The sequence below is a fragment of the Arvicanthis niloticus genome, chromosome 9 (assembly GCF_011762505.2).
Source record: "Arvicanthis niloticus isolate mArvNil1 chromosome 9, mArvNil1.pat.X, whole genome shotgun sequence".
Lineage (NCBI taxonomy): Eukaryota > Metazoa > Chordata > Mammalia > Rodentia > Muridae > Arvicanthis > Arvicanthis niloticus.
Window position 1 is genome coordinate 37,723,485 of NC_047666.1, and position 17,833 is coordinate 37,741,317.

Below are 17,833 nucleotides of genomic sequence, written 5' to 3' on the forward strand. Positions count from 1 at the left end.
TTAGAAGGAATCGAGTTACTAACAATGACTGTTTACATAGAGTAAAACCAGAAGAGTCAAAAGGCATGGTTCTGCATCAGAGTACTTATCACAGGAGTTCAGCTTCTCTTCCTTTTCACAGGCATCCCAATCCTGGGGTAGCTGTCCATCATGCAGGAAGAGCAGAAAGATGCAATTGTTAGGCCTAGGCCATAACATACACAGGATTCTAAGCTGAGATAAATGCTAGGACTCATTAGCTGAACAGCCACTGATAATCCTCTGGGATATGTCTACCTACGGAGAAAGTACTTCCCATTCTTCTTCATGCAGCCGCGGTTGCTAGGGACCTGGAATACAATTTAGAGTACAGTCAGATGGGATTTGCACTCAGTCCAACCCAGCAGAGTCACTCCCAGGCTATTATTTTTTCACTCTATTGTAAATAGCAAGAGGCAGATGAAAAGGTAAAAAAATATGTTGGTTGGAAGATACTTATCCTCGCCTACCTAGGGTAATCAAGGGGAGACATCAGCTCTGGATTTGGTAAGTAATAACTCACATCTGACTTTAATACACCATGATAAACTTTGAGGAATATATCTTTTAAAACATAAAATGCTTTACCTCTGATTTAAAGTTTGGGGGATTGATCCTGCACTGTAGGCAGGTTAGATTTAGCATCTCTGGAAATTCCAGAGCAATTTTAAAAATCCTCTTTTTGATCGCTAGCTGCAGCCCCAGCTTTCAAAGAGAATGAGATGTTTTGGGAATGAATTGTGATGGACTTATATGAAAATTTATATGACCAAGAATTGGATTTGTTCCTCTGGAATATTATAGATTATGTTTTATGTTGGAATTACATCAGTGCTCCGAGCAGCAGAAGGCTGGCTTAATGTAGCTAAAAATATACCTTGGCTTTCCACTTGGAATAGAGTCCCCCCTCTACCCTCCCCAACCCGTTTCTCCCCTAATGAAAATAATGCTTTCATGACTCATATATGTGATAGACAGTAGGGAATATTTGAGTCTTAAAATAAGAACTTTGAGAAAGGCCTAATGGTCCTTTTCTAATTTCTTTCCCATCCATCTTTTTCTTCCTGTTTTCCCTGTCAGCTTCCTATTTCAAGCTTTCAGCACCTAGTGCCTTATGGTAATGGCTTCTTTCTCAGTCTTCCAGTTCCCCCTTGCTTTGCACACATCTGCATAACTAACCTTTCTTCTCTACCAATTTACACTGTCCCTGTCATTCATTAGTAGTGTTTCATTGGTTCCCAAGTGTGCTGTAAACTCAGCGTATGACCATCACCTACAACACGTTACCTAGAATTGGGCAGTAGACTTCTTTAAAGGATTTCCTAATTGGCCTCCCTCCCTATCCCTGTGTGTATGTGTGTGTGTGTGTATGTGCACACACACACGTGTGTGCTTTAGTAGTATGTGTGTGCATGTCTATAGTTTTACACTTGCTTTAGTATGGGCAGTTGTATGTCCAAGTGCTTGTGGAGGCGATAGGCCAAATTCAGCTACCTTTCCTGGTCTGGTAAGTCTCCTAGCCTGCCAAACAATTGAACACCAGGGACCCACTTTTCTGTGCCTCCCCAGCTCTGAGATTTCAAGAGCCCTCTACTATGCCTGTTTGTTTTGTTTCCTTTTGAGTGCAACTTGAGGATTGAACAAGAGTTCTCAAAGCAACTAGTTGACGTACTATTGTTTAAGTGAAGGTTATCAAAAAAATGAGTTAAGCTATAACTTTGTAGGGTATGTGGTTCTGTTGAAGGCTTTCTAGAACATTAGAACCCAATCTCCATTTCCTGTGTAGAGGTCAATTCCACAAACTCACATTATGAGACAGGTGTGTTTCTGTCATGCCCACATGGGGAACCATTCAACCATGACAAAACCAATGTGGTTACCCTGGTATTGTCTGGGCTTCTTGCCTTCTTCCTTTGCAGGGACTGATGCTGTATATTGCAAAGTGATGCAGTCATCTGAAGCACTAAAGTATATTTTTGAAGAGCCTCAGCATCAAATGATGAGTAGCTTAGCTACCGTATCTTACTCAATATCCTTATTTTATTTTTAAATTACGGGAACTTGATATTAAGTGAGGCTCCATTGGCAGAAACTGCTGAAAGACGAAACAAAGGGGGCTTAGGAAGGGCTGGACTTAATGAAAGCTTTGTATCCACAAAATAAGTTGTGGCTTTGTAAATTCACTCTAAGTACATTTGAGGAACAATAAGCCATAAAAAGAGGTTACCATGACCTTGGATTCTACACAGCTTTGGAGATAAAAGGTCTAAGTATCAGAATGCATTTGGTTGACCGTAGTGTTGTTGACTGAGTAAAGTCTATGCATGCTCCTAGAACCCTCCAGCAGAATGCTGATGAGGGGCTGGCCTGGATGCAGTGTGCAGAATGGATTCTCTTGAAGCAGGGTTCAAAGTTGCTTTGCTAAAATGGATCACTAAAAGGTAAGTCTCTATAACCCTAGAGCAATGAGGCAAAGTTATGACATGAGTATTAAATTGGAATACATTGACTTTGCATTTATTACTTATTGGATACATATCGGGAAAGCATTTTGTAGATGCTCCAAGCTCTAATCTTTGCATAACATAACAACTTTTAAGACATTTATTATCAAGGAGTGTTTTTTCCCCTTTGAAAGAGTAGGGTCATTATAATTATCTGATTGCTTACAGAGCAAATATGTGAACTTTGACTCAGTTTTATCTTTTTTTTTGTAAAAAAAATTACATATAACTTCTAGGCTGCATAATTATAATCATGGGCTTTGGAATGAATAGATTTGTGTTGAGACTATAACAATTGCTTTTTTTTGGAAGTTGCTGAATTTCTTTTAAGTCTTCCTAAAAATCATGGAAGTTTATAAGATTAGAAAGTGTTTCACAGGAGTTAGTCAAAGAATTTGATAGCATTGAGAAAACATTTATTTTTTGTGCTGCAACATTTTCTTATGTAAAATGAATACTAATAAAAATAAGGAAGAGAGGGAACAGACAAACCCCACTGTCATCCAAGAAGTACAGTATGAAGTTTGGGTGTTAGTGATGGGAGCTGAATACATGACCAAAACATGTCTCTACCTCACCTTCCCACTCACTCCTTTTGACAGAGATATATGGAAAGACAGTAGCTGGGTATGGAGGCTATTCCCTGGTAGCTGTGTTTCAGCTCTCAGAATGGGAACTTCTGGTTCAAGACTGACACACAAAGCTCTGTCAGACCTTAAGACTTAAGTCAGAATTCCAATTTTGCATTCATCAGCTTTGCATCCCTTTAATAACTGAAAGACTCATCTCATGAAAAGGAAAGGTTTATACTGATTTAGGCTTGAAGGTCCCGGTCCATGCTTGATTGAGTCCAATTTGTTAGAAACTGTGGACAGACACATACGTCATTTTCGGGAGTAGCAAGAGGCAGAACAAAGCCTCTCACCTGAGGAAGGGAAACAGACTAGAGTCTAGTTACTCCTGCACACATGAATGTGTGTGTGTGTGTGTGTGAGTATACATGTTGGTGTGCATGTAGAGTCAAGAACACAACCTGAGGTGTTACTTCTCATGCATAGCCACTTTGTGAGACAAATCTTCTCAGTGACTGAATCTCACTGGGTAGATTTGCCAGAGGATCTGCCTGTCTCCACTTCCAGAGCATTGGGCTTACAAGTATGTGCCCACAACGACCAAATTGTTTTTTAAAAAAGAAATATGTTCGCGAGATCAAACTCAAGTCATGCTTACAAGCATGTTCGTGTTTGTGATGATCCCTGAGTCAGGATCTTACTGAGTGATCTATCTCCTGGACATCTTCCCCCACTTCCCCTTTTGATATTTCCTTAATGACTCAAGGCCTCCCACTGTGCGCTACCTCTTAGATTCTACCACCTTCCAGAGTATCAAGCTGAGGAGCATGACTCTAACATATGATCCCTTAAAGGACACATAACATCCAAACTACTTGAGTTTCCTACACCTTGAATGAACTCCTTAAGCTGAGGTCTTTCTTTGTTGATGATTGAGATGAAGAGCAGATACTACCTCTCGGTGGCTTTCCTCTAGGATAGTGGCCCTTTTGGAGCAGGAATTAAAACCCAGAACATCCTTGAGCTTTAATCCCCCTCTTAATTACACCAATTATAAACTATGATTCTGGGAATGGCCTGGGATGTGACCAAAAGTGACCATTTCTGCTTCTTCTAAACACCGGGGGAAAGCTGGAAAAGGGTAACTCCATAGGTCTTGCCCTAGAGCAAAGGGCTTTAGAACCATCATATTTTGTAGTATATATAGGTTACAGGTAGCAGGCTAGACATATTCATTCGAAGATATTTGCTATTGTTCTGAAATGAAAATTTAGCAGGACATCTTGTGATTTATCTGGCAACGCTGGTTTTAACAGTGTTTTAGGTGAATGATATGAATGGTTATTAATGGAATGGCCAAAAGATTCCTGAGCAGGGCTTCTTAAACTATACACTGATGTTTGGATACTTTATTGTGAGGAGGTGGTATTAAGCTACTTTTCTAGTTGCCATATCAAATGTGTGCCTAAAACAAATAAGAGAAGAAATGATCCGTTTAGCTCGTGGTATTTCAGTCCACCATGGGAGAGGAGGCTTGGAGTTGGGCTCAATCCATTGTAATGGTGGTATGTCGTAATTCCTGACTTCATGGTACCTGTGAGGAAGCTGACAAGTAAGATTAGTCTAGACCCCTCAGAAGCCTGCCCTCCCATGCCTTCCTTCCTAATGGTTTTACAACCCCACTTACTCCCCCCACCCCCTGAAAAAAAAAACCATGACACTAACTGGGGACCCTGTGGTAGACATTCCCTAGTCCAGCATAATAAGGACTGTCATTGATCTTCAGCAGTTCCTAGCTTCTACCCATGCCGTGCTGGTCTTAGAACCTTTATCTCTATTGTATGACAATAAGTTATACTTCCAGGCATTGCCACATGGGAAGAAGAGACCAAATCACTCTCAGTTGGTAACCACAGGTTCAGATAGTACCCAAAGTGAAAGCTTGCAGCGTATTGAGATGGTAGACCCAAGGTCGTCCTCACATCCTAATAACACAGGCTGTACTCTGCTCCGCTTCCTCACTGCTCTCTATGTCCTCTGTTCCTTCTGTATAATGTAATGGGCTGTCTGCACTTCTTTCTGGGACAGCAAATAGTACAAATTTCATTCGTATATACTTTAGCATCTTTAGGATTGCCTTCAATTCTCAACCTCCTTTATCTTCTGTCTAGTCCGCCTGGAGCTATACGTGTCAAATGCCAGACCATTGCTCAGATCTATTCTGCACAAAGTACCTAGCAAATCCTTACACCAAATGTGCAAGTTTTTCTGGAGACCATCAGTCCACACAGTCTGAGGGTACTTAACAGTGAACCTGAGAAGATTCCCTTAAGTGCTGTCCTTGGGATGTGCTCCTTAGAGCTCCAGTCTCTGGCCCTATTGTGGCTGCCTTTAGAAAGTGGTATCAAGTGAAAGTCTTCCTGGTTATTGGAGGAATGCTCTTGAAAGATATTGTAGGACCCATGATCCCCCTTGGATCTAATTTCAGGCCCTGTTCTGAACAGATTTGTGCTGCTGTGAAGGATCCTGAACCCCACAGCAACAAAACTACTCAACTATGAAACAGAGCCTGCAAACCTGTGAACCATAATAAGCCTTTCTTATGCTAATAAATCGGTTGTCTTGCATATGTATCATAGCGAGAGCTGTCATAGGACATATTCTCCTTCTGTACTCTGTGCAAGGAGACATCACCCACTTTGAGTGATAAAATCTCTTCTTCAAACACCTTCCACCTGCGTGTTTACTCTTGAAAGCAAGTCTGAGTGATCTTGAGGCTTTCTGTTGGTAAAGTTTTCCCGCCTGGATATTTTTTTTTTTTTTTTTTTTTTTTTTTTTTCTGATCATCTTGGAAAAAAAACCAAACCCATGAAGTGCCTTTCACTCTATTAACTTTGATTGTCCAGCATTGAGAATTAATTTTGTAGGCCTCTCAGCTCATGTAGTGGGACGATTTCATTAGCAGGTTAAATGTGACTTCTTTTCTTCACTGCTTTCCATATTTTGGTGCTCTTAGCAGAGCAATAGTTTTATAAAAATTCATGGAGCAAAGCAAAGACAATGTAACTATATGGTTATGGGACTGGGTGGGGGGCATCTCTTTTTCTGCATCCTTTGCAAAGCCTGCATGTTCACTAATCTCTTTGATTCTAGTGTGTGTCCTTAAATCAGAATGTTCCATTCCCTAAGAAGGCATACCTTGAAGTACAGCATTATCTCAATTTGTAATCACAAGCCTTCATCATTGTTATAGAATACCCAGGCCTTCTCAGATCCTGATATTTGTGTTTAATCAATAACTATGTTCAGCTTTGATCTGGCTTACCACTGCAATTGTGTTTTCCCAGCTGTACATGTTTTATTGTGTAGGAATTCAATTGAAAACACCATTCATGTTTGCAAAGAGGATGATATTTTATTATTGGCTATAAAGAAAAGAAATTTCACACTTTGTATAACCGACCCTTTCTGGTAGAGCATGATGAATTCTCAGAGTGAGAAACAAATTAGCAAGCTGTGGAAAGCAAGGCCATGGGAGGATTTTAGACGGTTCTGAAAATGCTGTCAAATAGGAACTACTGATTTTTATGTCTCTAAACAATAAGCATTCAAATCATATTTGAAGTGTATAATCTTTACATATATTGAGGGCATATTGTTAAGAAATATTGGTGATAAAACATTCAACATGAATATAACAGATAGAATGATGAGACCAGGTATCTAAGTACTTTGGAGTGGGATTTATGGTTCTTTTTTTAGTGGCTAGAAGGTGACTCAAGAGATGGGTGCTTGGAGAGAAGCCAGAGTGATGGAGTGAGATGGAAGCAAAGGGACTTCAGGGTTGCCACTATGTGTCATCAGGGTGCTAGTGTTTTCGTGTTTGTGATGATCCCCGAGTCAGGATCTTGAAACTGTCACGAACTCATCATGTCATCTTGGAGCCACACATCCTTAGAGCTTCATTGTGTTTTTATAATCATAATAACACATCTACCATAGCTCAGGTTGGCCTCTAACTTGCTACGTATCTGATGAGACCTTGAATGGCTGATACTGCTAATAGGGTTTCCCATGTGCTGCGACTACAGGTGGGTACCACCGTTCCCCTTCCCACCATTTTTTAGTGACTTGTGAATTATATGCATAGAGTATAGAGTTGTGCCTTTCAGCTTATGAAAGGTAGAGAAAGAGAAATGTTTTGGGCTGAGGATGGCATATCCTCTCATGTGCTGCGGTCTATAGATAACATAACGGTCACAAAAGAAGAAGGCTGGCATTAACCATGAATATAACCTACTTCTAGGAACAAGTTCAGAGAGACCAAGTACAATCTCAAGGCAACTCAGCAGTAGTTTTTAAGATCAATTCTGTTCAATGTTGGATATTTTATTACAGATTAGAAAAAAATATGCTAGGTTACTATACAAACAAACATTGCTTTTGTCTTACATTACCCCAAAGCAGGAGAATACAACAGTGCAAAATCCAAGCAATTATTTAAGGGACTGCTACAGTGGTTATTCTTTCAGCCCATGTAAGTATGTCTTAACCCTACTTTCAGCTGTCTGCTCTGCTTGGTTGGTATTTGTGCTTTGTAGTTCATATGAAACACTTTGTGTCCCATACACAGGAATACATACATGCATGCCTATATACAGCACTTCCCTCAGTACTTCACACCTACCAAAAGTAGGGATTCCCAAGTTACAGCAATCTTGATGTTCCTTTCTGCTAGGTGTGTGTGAGCTTTGATTTGCTTGATATAAAAGTAACTTTGTAGCATACATCATGCCTTTTGCAGCAGTGTAAGTGGAAAGAAGTTTTCAATGTAATCGTCAGTTACTTTATTAGCAGAAAAAAAATCAAATGATGAATTATGGTCTCCAAAGTATGCATGCCGTTTTGGGAAATGAGCCGAGCAAGTCCCTGCATGCGTATTTATTTTAGGTGCCTGTGTATGTAATAGTTTAGCGAAGTGAACTGATGCCTTTTTAATATCCTGTTGCTTATTGTACCTGACAAACAGAAGTGAGAAAGGCAAAGATGTGATTATCATAGATCAAATTCCCATAACATGCACACGGCTCCCATTTTTGCCTATTGTAATAAAGAAGAATCTTTATGTAACCAATTAAGAATATGCATGACTTCTTAGAATGCAGCAACTGACATATAATGATATGGTCTAGAATTATAGGGCTCTTCTGAAGTCTACCAGATTCAAGATTCATTGGAGAGGTTTCAAAGACATCTGCTTTAATTATATGAACATGGTTTCTGATTCATTTAATTCCCTCGCCTACCTAAACTGTACATATAAGTGAATTTTAAGAGACTGTATAAATAAATTTTTAATTACAAAATGATGTTACACAATACATTATTAATAATAACCAATAATGCATAATGTTTATGCATGAGTCCATCAGAAAGAGAACTAATGTGTGTTGAGCCTACAAGAAAGCATAATTTGTCCTGAATTCATGAATGAAGTTGAAGCCACAATGCAGGCTACCAAGTCAAGAGCACAGAATGGTTTAGCATGCTGTCTAACAGTCAAGAAACATCCTCTACCTATGGCATTTAAGAGGTATTTGAGATTTTTTCATCACACATGTGATCAAGAATTATTTTGCAGCGAGCCATGCAGTTGTAAAAGTTGGAACAAAAGCACTGAGTTGAAGGTAGTAGCTTTCCCAGACAGGTGCAACATAAAATGGCCCAGAACCTCTATGGAACATGTATGATCCTTGCATTTGGGTACTCAGAGCTCTTATCTCAGATGCACTCTAAGGACCACCCGAGTGCTCATCCCGTCTTGCACTAGCGGTAACAGATTTCTGATATCTCCATGGCCAGCTCTAGGCACTCACTGGTCTCATGGCAAGATTCAAAGAGGCTACAGTCCACATCACAGGTCAAGTTGCAGTCATTGTGTGGATGGTTCTCATCAGAGGCAGAGTAGTACCTGTGGGACGGGCAGCACAGGTTGATGCACACTGTCTCACACGTGTCAGGGAGCATGAAGAGGCAGTCCAAGAATTGGCAGAAGAGACAGGTGAGGATTAGGGAGGCACACTCCTCTGTTTATAGAAAGAGAGAAAATCAGGATGTGTGAATCGCACACACAACAAATGTAAATTACATTGGTGGAGACAGCATTGTTGATTGCCCTCACACAACCATTGCGATTGTATGTTACATATATACATAAAACTGTTCCAGTGGCACTCCACACCTAGGAACACTGTAAATGATAAGACACACAATGGACAAGATGGAGGGACAGCTCAGTTGGTGAGGTGGCTGCTGCATTAGTGTGAAGATCTGAGTTTCATCCCGGCATCTGCATTCATAGACATGTACATACACGCACATCTATGTGTTTGTGCACACCATACATGTACTGTGACACAGGACCCAAACTATAATAAAGATGGAAGAAAATTAGTATTAACACACGTGGGAGTTAACACACGTGCTTTCCTGTGCAGGCTCTTATGGAAGCAAGAGGCTGACACTGGGGTATCTTCCTCAGTTGTTTCTCCACTTTATTTTCTGACCTGGCATCTCTAACTGAACCTTGAGATTGCTATTTTGGTGGGCTAGTGAGCCTCTGGGATCCACATTTTCCTGACCTTCGCCAGGTCTAAGGTTACATATATAATACTGTATCATGCATGACTTGTTTTTGCTTGGGCCCTGGGAATTGAACTCAGGTCTTTTCACTTGCACAGAAAGTACTTTGCCCACTGAGCTGCTGCCTCCCAAGTCATGCAAGGTGATGCGGGTGGCTTGTCTGCTCAGCTTCTCCACCTCCATCCCATTACTTATTATTTAAGAAATTGTGTTATTAGCTTGCAGAACATTCCCTATCCATTCTGCCTAATCGAATTACTTCAAGAGTGCTGTCATTTTTGCCCTAAACCTCTTGATTTCGTTTGCCTGTGAGGTGCTGGGAAGGCGATGGATGTGCTACTAGTCTTTGCAACTCTCTGAATGACAACAGGCCTCTCCTATGTGCATTAGATCAGAAACCATTAGTGCTAGGACAAGGAGAGACCACAGATGTTCTGCTGCTTGTCATCAGGTTTCAATACACGTTTGGTGTGGTCTTCCATAAGTCCACGACACCCATACGCAAACGTGAGCAAAAAGCATAGTTCCAAACTTGATTGAAATGCTGTTTAAAATAACCATAGCTTTTTGGGTTGTGTTTTATTTTTAATTCTTGTCTCCATCTTGCTGTAGCCATGGAAAGCCTTGATTTTGTATTCAAGTTACGTGGAGAACCTCGTCATCTCTTCCCTAAAAGGTTTCAATCTTATCAGTTGTCTTTAAGAAAACTGGGTTAAAAATTTACTGTGCAGACTTGTTAAAAAAAAAAAAAAACCTGGAAAGTGTCTCTGAGGTACTGAAGGTAATTGGTAATTTTAGCCAAACAGCTGTAATGGGTTATAGATTATTATATATTTTTGCTCCATAAAGGGAGTTAGTTAGAACTAGTGGCAGTTCTCTTGTTAAAATTATATCTTTTGTGTTTTAGAAGTCTCAAAATGTATATATTTTTTGGTTTTTGTTTTTCATTTTTTGGTAAAAGAGCAGGTAGTAGCTTATACAATCCAATTAATCAGGAATCTGAAGATTGTTGATGGTTAAATCTCACATTCTACCATGAGTTGAGAGAAATTTCTCCTCCAGATGGATTTACCAGTCTAGAAAGTTCGGGTTTCATAAGAATCCATTGTTTTCAATAAGCATGTTAATAATTTCATGGTTTCCTGACAATAGTATATGACAGCTGCATAGACATACAGAACAGACTTCCTTCAGCACTAGACAAGCTGAGGCAGGAGGACCAGAAATTCAAGGCTAGCCTTGAATACAGCCATATGTTCCTAAACCTGGTTTTTCCATTTTATGTGGGTGCTGGTTATCCAAACTCAGGTCCTCATGCTTGCTTGGCAAGATTTTACTGAGTGATCCAACTACCAAGCACAGTTTTGTTCTCTAATTGTTCTGGATAATCTTAAAGGAAAGGAAAACTTAGAAACAGGCTCTTTTAAAAAGGAGCAAATATTTTAAAGAATGCTGCTATGTACTGCTCAAAGTTCTAACATGAATTCTGAGAGAGGGTTCATAGCAATCTTCTACCTCCTGCTTCTCCTACACTTCCCTTTTCTTTCTTTTCAGAAAGGTGGTGATTTTTAGCATGCATGCACGTATATGTATGTGTGTGTATGTGTGTGTCCACACACACACACACACACACACACACACACACACACACCAATGACTTTTATGATGAAATTACCATTCCCCACCATTTATAGTACAGGCAGCCCCCTCCTTAATACCTCTGCAGCATTCATACTCATTTCTCTGCCAGGCTGGCTATATTTTTATTCCCTTAACACCAGCTTCTAGCATATGGCCAACTCAGTCATCTCTCATAAGTAACCACAAGCCACCCACAAAAATTCAGGAGTGAGTTCATAATAGTTCAGGGACTCTATAGGCCTTTTCCGAAGAGTGCATGTCAAAGGTCAAGGATGTGTAGCACATGACTTCATCAAATTTCACCCATGCCAACTCAGCCTTTATCAGATCAAGATAGAGAAGTTATTCTCAGCAGAAAATACTCCAAGCACATCCTAGACACAATTCCTCAGACTGGAGCCTTAAGAGACTTACTTAGGGTTGTGATCTTACAAAAATTCCCCCATTGAGTTGGATCCTTTATACACCAAGCTGAAAGTTTGGATTGGATGTGGGTAGGGCAGAAATCAAGGTGACTGTAATGTTTAAAGTTGGAGTATAAAAAGCCTGCTTGTAAAATAGCTTTGTAATTTCAGGAGGGCATATAATCTTTTGGTTCAATTGCATCTGCAGCTGACAAACTCTGGAAGCCTCTGCTTCTGGTGCACACCATAGGTTTTATTTACCCAAAGAGTTTGGGCCTAATTCTTTGGCTGAGTTGGCATTTGTTTCCTTCCATCCTCTATTTTACACATGAGAATAGACCCGCCTCCCACACCCCCTTTTCTAGGTCTGTCCCATTTATTTGGTTATAAAAGACGGAGCCTCTTGCCCAAGAAAACCATGGGAACATTAATGAATTGCAAACAGATTTTCCTGAACTTTCAAGTGTGCACTGTGCTTTCCTAAAAGGCATATTAAAAACCCTACACCGACAGGTTGAACTCTTTTGCATATGGCCATTTTGTTTGCACAAAAGTAATGTAAGGGTTCAGAAGAAATTTTACAACTGTTTGAAGAGTCCAGGTCTTCCCATTCTCCAAATTGAGTATATCTTTTCTTCCCTTGTACCTTTGTGAGCTGTAGTATTTAATAAACATGATATCTAGAGTCATAGCTCATGACTCATGTCCCCTCTTTTGGCCAGTCGAAAAGAGGAGCATACCATGTATCCAGCTGCCCATGGTTAGGTCATACAACAGTGTCTTTTGGACATACTGCTTATTAATTCCAGGTCTTATTTTGTATCTCCCTCTTCTCTATGACATAATCTGCTCCTTCCCAGTTTGTTCTTATGGATGGCAGCACCTTGCTGAAGTCACTAGGAATCTGGGATCATCGCTGGGCATTGTGCCTCTCCTACTCCCTCCATGCAGTTATCAGTCTTATTGCCAGCCTCCTGCCTGGTTCTCTCACTTGTGGCCTTGCCACACTCCTTACTCACTGTGCTATCAGCACAGTGTTTGAAACCTAGTATTTGAACTGGACCTAGCTCGAGACCTTTGCATGCAGTTTTCTTTCTCCTGGTGGAAGCTTCACCCAACTCATGCTCAAAACCTTAGATTCTTTGCTTGAAACACCTTCCCTTTAAATGAGCCTCTTGCTCAAACACACACAGCTTGCCATCTCTCACTGGATCCATCAGTGAATGAGACTAAGTTGAAGAGGAGCAACGCTGAGAGAATATCACAGATAGTCCTGTGTGGTGGTAGAGTCCCGATTCTTTCTAGATCCAACATCTGTACTTTGAATCCCACTGTTCTATGTGTCCACATCTCACCTAAAGCCAATTCACAGCCCTCTGTAGTTCACATGAGTCTCAGGCAGCCCTTAGGAAAACCCTGGATTATAGATGTAGTCCCTGGGCTCAGAGAATTTAACGTGCCATGATCCAGGAACCTCAGCAAGTGGGATAGTTGTTACACGAACTCGGGGCCTTCTGGAGCTTTGAAATAGACTATGCTTCTGCTTGCTTTCTGCCAGGTATGAGCATTTGGAGAAATCTTATTCACAAGGCTGGCAGTGTAGGTGGGCAGGTTATTTCCATGACTACTGGCTAGCTTCAGCCAATGGGAAGCATCCATAGGAACCTAGGAGGGTGGGGGAGAAGGAAGGAAAACCAGGGTCTTTCTGCTGCTTTAGTCCAGCTCTGACTGTTACCATGGGTGTTTGCTGTGTTCCCCCTTCCTCTGACTGTCACTCCTCTTAACTTCACTTAATTTCTTTTCTTTTTAACTTCTTCTTCTCCCTCCCTCTCTCTTCTCTCTCTTCTCTCTCTTCTCTCTCTCTCTCCTCTCTCTTCTCTCTTTCTCTTTCCCTCTCTCTTTCCCTCTTCCCTTTGGTTCTGAATAAAATAAAGTATTGTCTAGTACTGGTTAGTTGCTAGGTGTCTATGAGCTCAGTACAGTGTTGGTCTAAAGGGTACAGGGTAAGTAGAGCCTTCTCATGGTGTGAATTTCCGGGTTACTCCACTGTTTGCTGCACTGACCTTTTCAACTCTCTTAGCACCTATGCAACAAGTTCCTTGCACAGGAAATCCTCTCTATTGAACCACCTGGCACTCCTGGCATCATCTCTAATTACTGCTGTCAGAACGTCCGCCCTGATTCCTAAACCTGGAATCAAGGCAGTAGGAGATGATCCAAGACCCGCAGGCCAAACTGCCACAGCTGTATTTGGCTGTGAGCAAGAAGCCTTGGCAAATCCTTCTGAGGGTTGTCTCAAGTCCTTTCTATGCCCCTAGGGTACTTTCAAGCTGGAATGTGCTAAGTGATGATACTCTAATAACACAGAAGAATTAAGGCAGCTTCGAGGTGCTAAGCATTCTGCTGGGGATTAGCTAATTAAGAGGGAGAATGTGTCTCATTAGAAAGGCTCATGTTTAATTATAGTGGAAATGATAACAAAGCCAAGACTTTCCACATGTGTACCTGGGGTCAGTCTCATGTAGTGAGCTTTCTGTCTCAGCCCATTCCCACATGGGAAGAATGGAACCAGAGGCTTCCGCTGTTGCCAACTGTAGCTCCTGGGATTTTTTTTTTTTTTTTTTTTTTTTTAATTTCAGAAACACTCTCTTGCTTCCTTGGCAGCCATTAAGAAAAGTGTCACAAGTATAGTTCTTACAGAGAATGACAGACAAACAAGCTCACCGATTTCTCTCCTAGAACAACATAGAAAGAAAATAAGACCACATGATCCTGGCCCCAAAGCAGTGCCTCAGTGTATCTGTGTGCTGCCACAGACCTACTCTTAGCACAGTAGCACCAACTGACCACTGAAGGTCCTGGGACCAAAAGCATAAAAACTGGTTTCCCTCCCCCAGCATTAAGTTCTTTATAAATACATGTCTGTAATGCAGAATGAGAATAAATAAAGTGTGAATGAATGCCTTTCTCTAGTGGGGCTATCATCCCTGATGTTATCAATTTTAATAGCTCCTTAAATATGTCAAGATCTATTTAAGCTCAGACAAGCACAACTAACATCCACGTCACTCCGTTAGAAGTAGAATGACTAGATTTGGGGGGGGGGATACTTGGTAAATTTGTGCTTATGTTTTTTTCTGAGCAAATGAACTGAAATAATTATAAAATTGAAACACTTTATAAGGTGACACCACTACACTTAATTGTATGAAATTTACAGTGTAGAAAATGTAATCATTTTATTCAGTAGCCCATGGTGTAATTAAGACTATTCTTTGCAGGTATCTTGTATTTATGAGTTTCTCCTTCCACCTGGATGAGATGTCTGAAATTCAAAATTATACATCAATTGGGCTTATTTCCAGGATTATGTTCTAAGGAGCCTGTTATCTAAGGTGTTGCGTGCCCCTGGCTTCCTTTTCCACATGATGCTTTTGCAAGTAGGGGATTATGGACACAGGAACAGGTGCATGCATAGTACCCTGGGTGTGTTTTCCATTCTCTTCTGGAAAGAGACCACACATAATGAATCATAGCTACTAAAAAACTTCTGGAGTGGAGATTATGAGGTTCAGTAAAGATCCCTTTAAACTCCCATCAGAGCATACCCTGTGGGCTGTGCTAATGGGTGTTACAAAATCTGCCTGTGTGAGCCTTTTCCACCCTGTTTTAAGTGGGGGCAATGAATATTAATAATAGATACTAGTAATTAAGCATATATTCCCATGCACTCATTTATAGTTTTGAAAACAAATTAACTATAAACTCCACAAAAGCAAGCCCAGGCTTCTCAGTTTCTTTTCTGTTTCCCCTGTGTTCCTAACAGACAGTTCTGCATTCGTCTGCACTCTTAAATTAATTACTGTCAAAAATTCCCTAAAATGAGGAAAGGCTGCCTAAACTGTTAATTTCCTTGCTGTTTGGGATAATGAGTGTTTTTTGTTTGTTTGTTTGTCTTTGGTTGATTTTATTTTATTCCATTTGATTAGTGAGTGAGACTTAGTATAAATCTTTTAATATTCTGTTTTATCCAGGTACCAAAAGTTTCTTACTTCACTGAAGAAATTTTTTTTTTCCCACAATGGGAGCAAGGGGCGGGGGTAGCTTATGATTTACATCCTTATCTTAAAACCTGAGTTTTCTGGGTCCGACTGGTCTCAGTCACCTCATGTAACAAACAGTTTTATTCACACATCCTTTTGGTTCTCCGTCACTCATTCGAACAGGAGAAATCTTATTTTTCTGCCATGAGGCTCTTAAGAACTAACAGAGTACTCTATTTAAACAGAGTAGTTTTCCCTCTTCCTCTGAGAATAGGAGACATCTGATCTTATGCTTCTCTCGGGGTTCTCAACTGGACAGAAGGAGATACTCTATGAGGGATAGAATGTCTATGGGTGTGTACTATACTGTGACAGTTCCTAATTCTGGAATCATTACCCTGATACATACAACTAGCAATAGCTCCACCTCCCTGGCCAAACCCACTGAAACACTCTGCTGTCAGAATGATCTGCTTAGAACTTCCTCCTTGCTCATTTTCAGGCCTGCCCTGCCCTAGACTGAAGCCCTGGTCAACAGGTCAAAGTTAGCCCAAAGACACAAGGAGATGCCGTGTGTGCCAGAAAGTCAATAGAAGGCATTTCTCATATTTAAATATTTAGAAGTTCTATGTGGCATCCTTATTTATTTATTTATTTATTTACATATTTTTAAAAGACTTCAAGATCTGGCATCTCAGCTGGGTATAGTGACACATGCCTTTGATCTAATCATGTGGTGGATTCCAGAGGCAGGTAGATCTCTGTAAGTTTGAAGCCAGCCTGGTCTACATAGTGAGGGAGTTCCAGGACAACTAGAGCTATAGAGAGAGAGACCCTGTTTTTTTGTTTGTTTGTTTGTTAAAGGAAGGAAGGAAAGAAAGAGAGAGAAAGAGAGAGAAGGAGGAGGAAGAGGAGGAGGAGGAGGAGGAGGAGGAGGAGGAGGAGGAGGAGGAGGAGGAGGAGGAGAGAAGAGAAGAGAAGAGAAGAGAAGAGAAGAGAAGAGAAGAGAAGAGAAGAGAAGAGAAGAGAAGAGAAGAGAAGAGAAGAGAAGAAAAGAAAATAATCTGGCAAGTCTAAACCTTTTGTTTCCTCTAATTTGAGCTGAGTGAAAGAAGTGATTCTCTCTCTCTCTCTCTCTCTCTCTCTCTCTCTCTCTCTCTCTCTCTCACACACACACACACACACACACACACACACACACACACACACACTCACTCACTCACTTTATGCTGCAAAAATACCTTAGTTGTGTTGTCATCCTCAGAAACACTGTCTACCTTGAGACAGGCTTTCCTATTGACTTGGAGCTTACCAAGTAGTCTTGATTGGCTGATGGGGAGCCCATGGGTACCACTACTTCTGCTTCCTTAGTGCTCAGATTACAAACTGCTACACTGGCTTCTTCATGTGGGGTCAGGAGGTCTAGCTTTGCAGTCTTTTGCTTGAGAGACAGATCTGTGACTGACCCAGCCATCTCTCAGAAGTGATGTTTTAATGACCCTTATTGGAGGTCTTCTTCAGTTTCCTACAATTCTCACTATTCCCTCTCCTTACCTTACTTCATTATTCACATTCTTTCCTGGCAAGCCTTATCCAACCAAGTCTGTAGTCTCTGCTTTAAGTATCTATATCAACATTTGCATAAGACAGCACATTTGCAACACATGGTGGAAGTCTCTCTCTTTCCTCTCAAAAACTGCAATCATAAGAAAAGCTCAAGTCCAATTTCTATGTGGCAGCTTCTGCAGCAGGTACTTTATGTACACTGTTCCGCCTGAGCCCCGTGCTGGCCAGTAGTTTGTTGCTAACTTTGGCATATAACTAGAGACTGAGATCAGGAGGTTAAAGCAAAAAGGTCAAACCCTAAACTGTCCTCTTATATTCAATTAGTGAACTTCAGAAGCATGAGTTAGACTAATGTGGTAACAAAGGGGCTTTTAGTACAAGCTTTCACTATTTTTCTTATATTCAACAAGGAATTAATGACATCAGAGGAGATCATCACTTCT

The 17,833-nt window shown here is 40.8% G+C and overlaps 1 protein-coding gene and 1 long non-coding RNA gene across 4 annotated transcripts in view; one reads left to right on the plus strand and one right to left on the minus strand.

The window, feature by feature from the left end:
- Positions 1–383: 383 nt before the first annotated feature.
- Positions 384–17,833, plus strand: part of LOC143443493 (uncharacterized) — a 65,579-nt gene continuing 48,129 nt past the window's right edge. The window contains exon 1 of the long non-coding RNA XR_013112545.1: positions 384–525. This is a non-coding gene — a long non-coding RNA (uncharacterized LOC143443493). The remainder of the gene's footprint in view (positions 526–17,833) is intronic.
- The window catches only part of Mdfic2 (MyoD family inhibitor domain containing 2), a 109,205-nt gene continuing 100,292 nt past the window's right edge, over positions 8,921–17,833 (minus strand). For 2 of the 3 annotated variants that reach the window (XM_076940172.1, XM_034512655.1), the window contains one exon: positions 8,921–9,180. In XM_076940172.1, the coding sequence (XP_076796287.1) occupies positions 8,921–9,180 (260 nt within the window). The remainder of the gene's footprint in view (positions 9,181–17,833) is intronic. The other variant, XR_013112543.1, reaches the window with a different exon arrangement.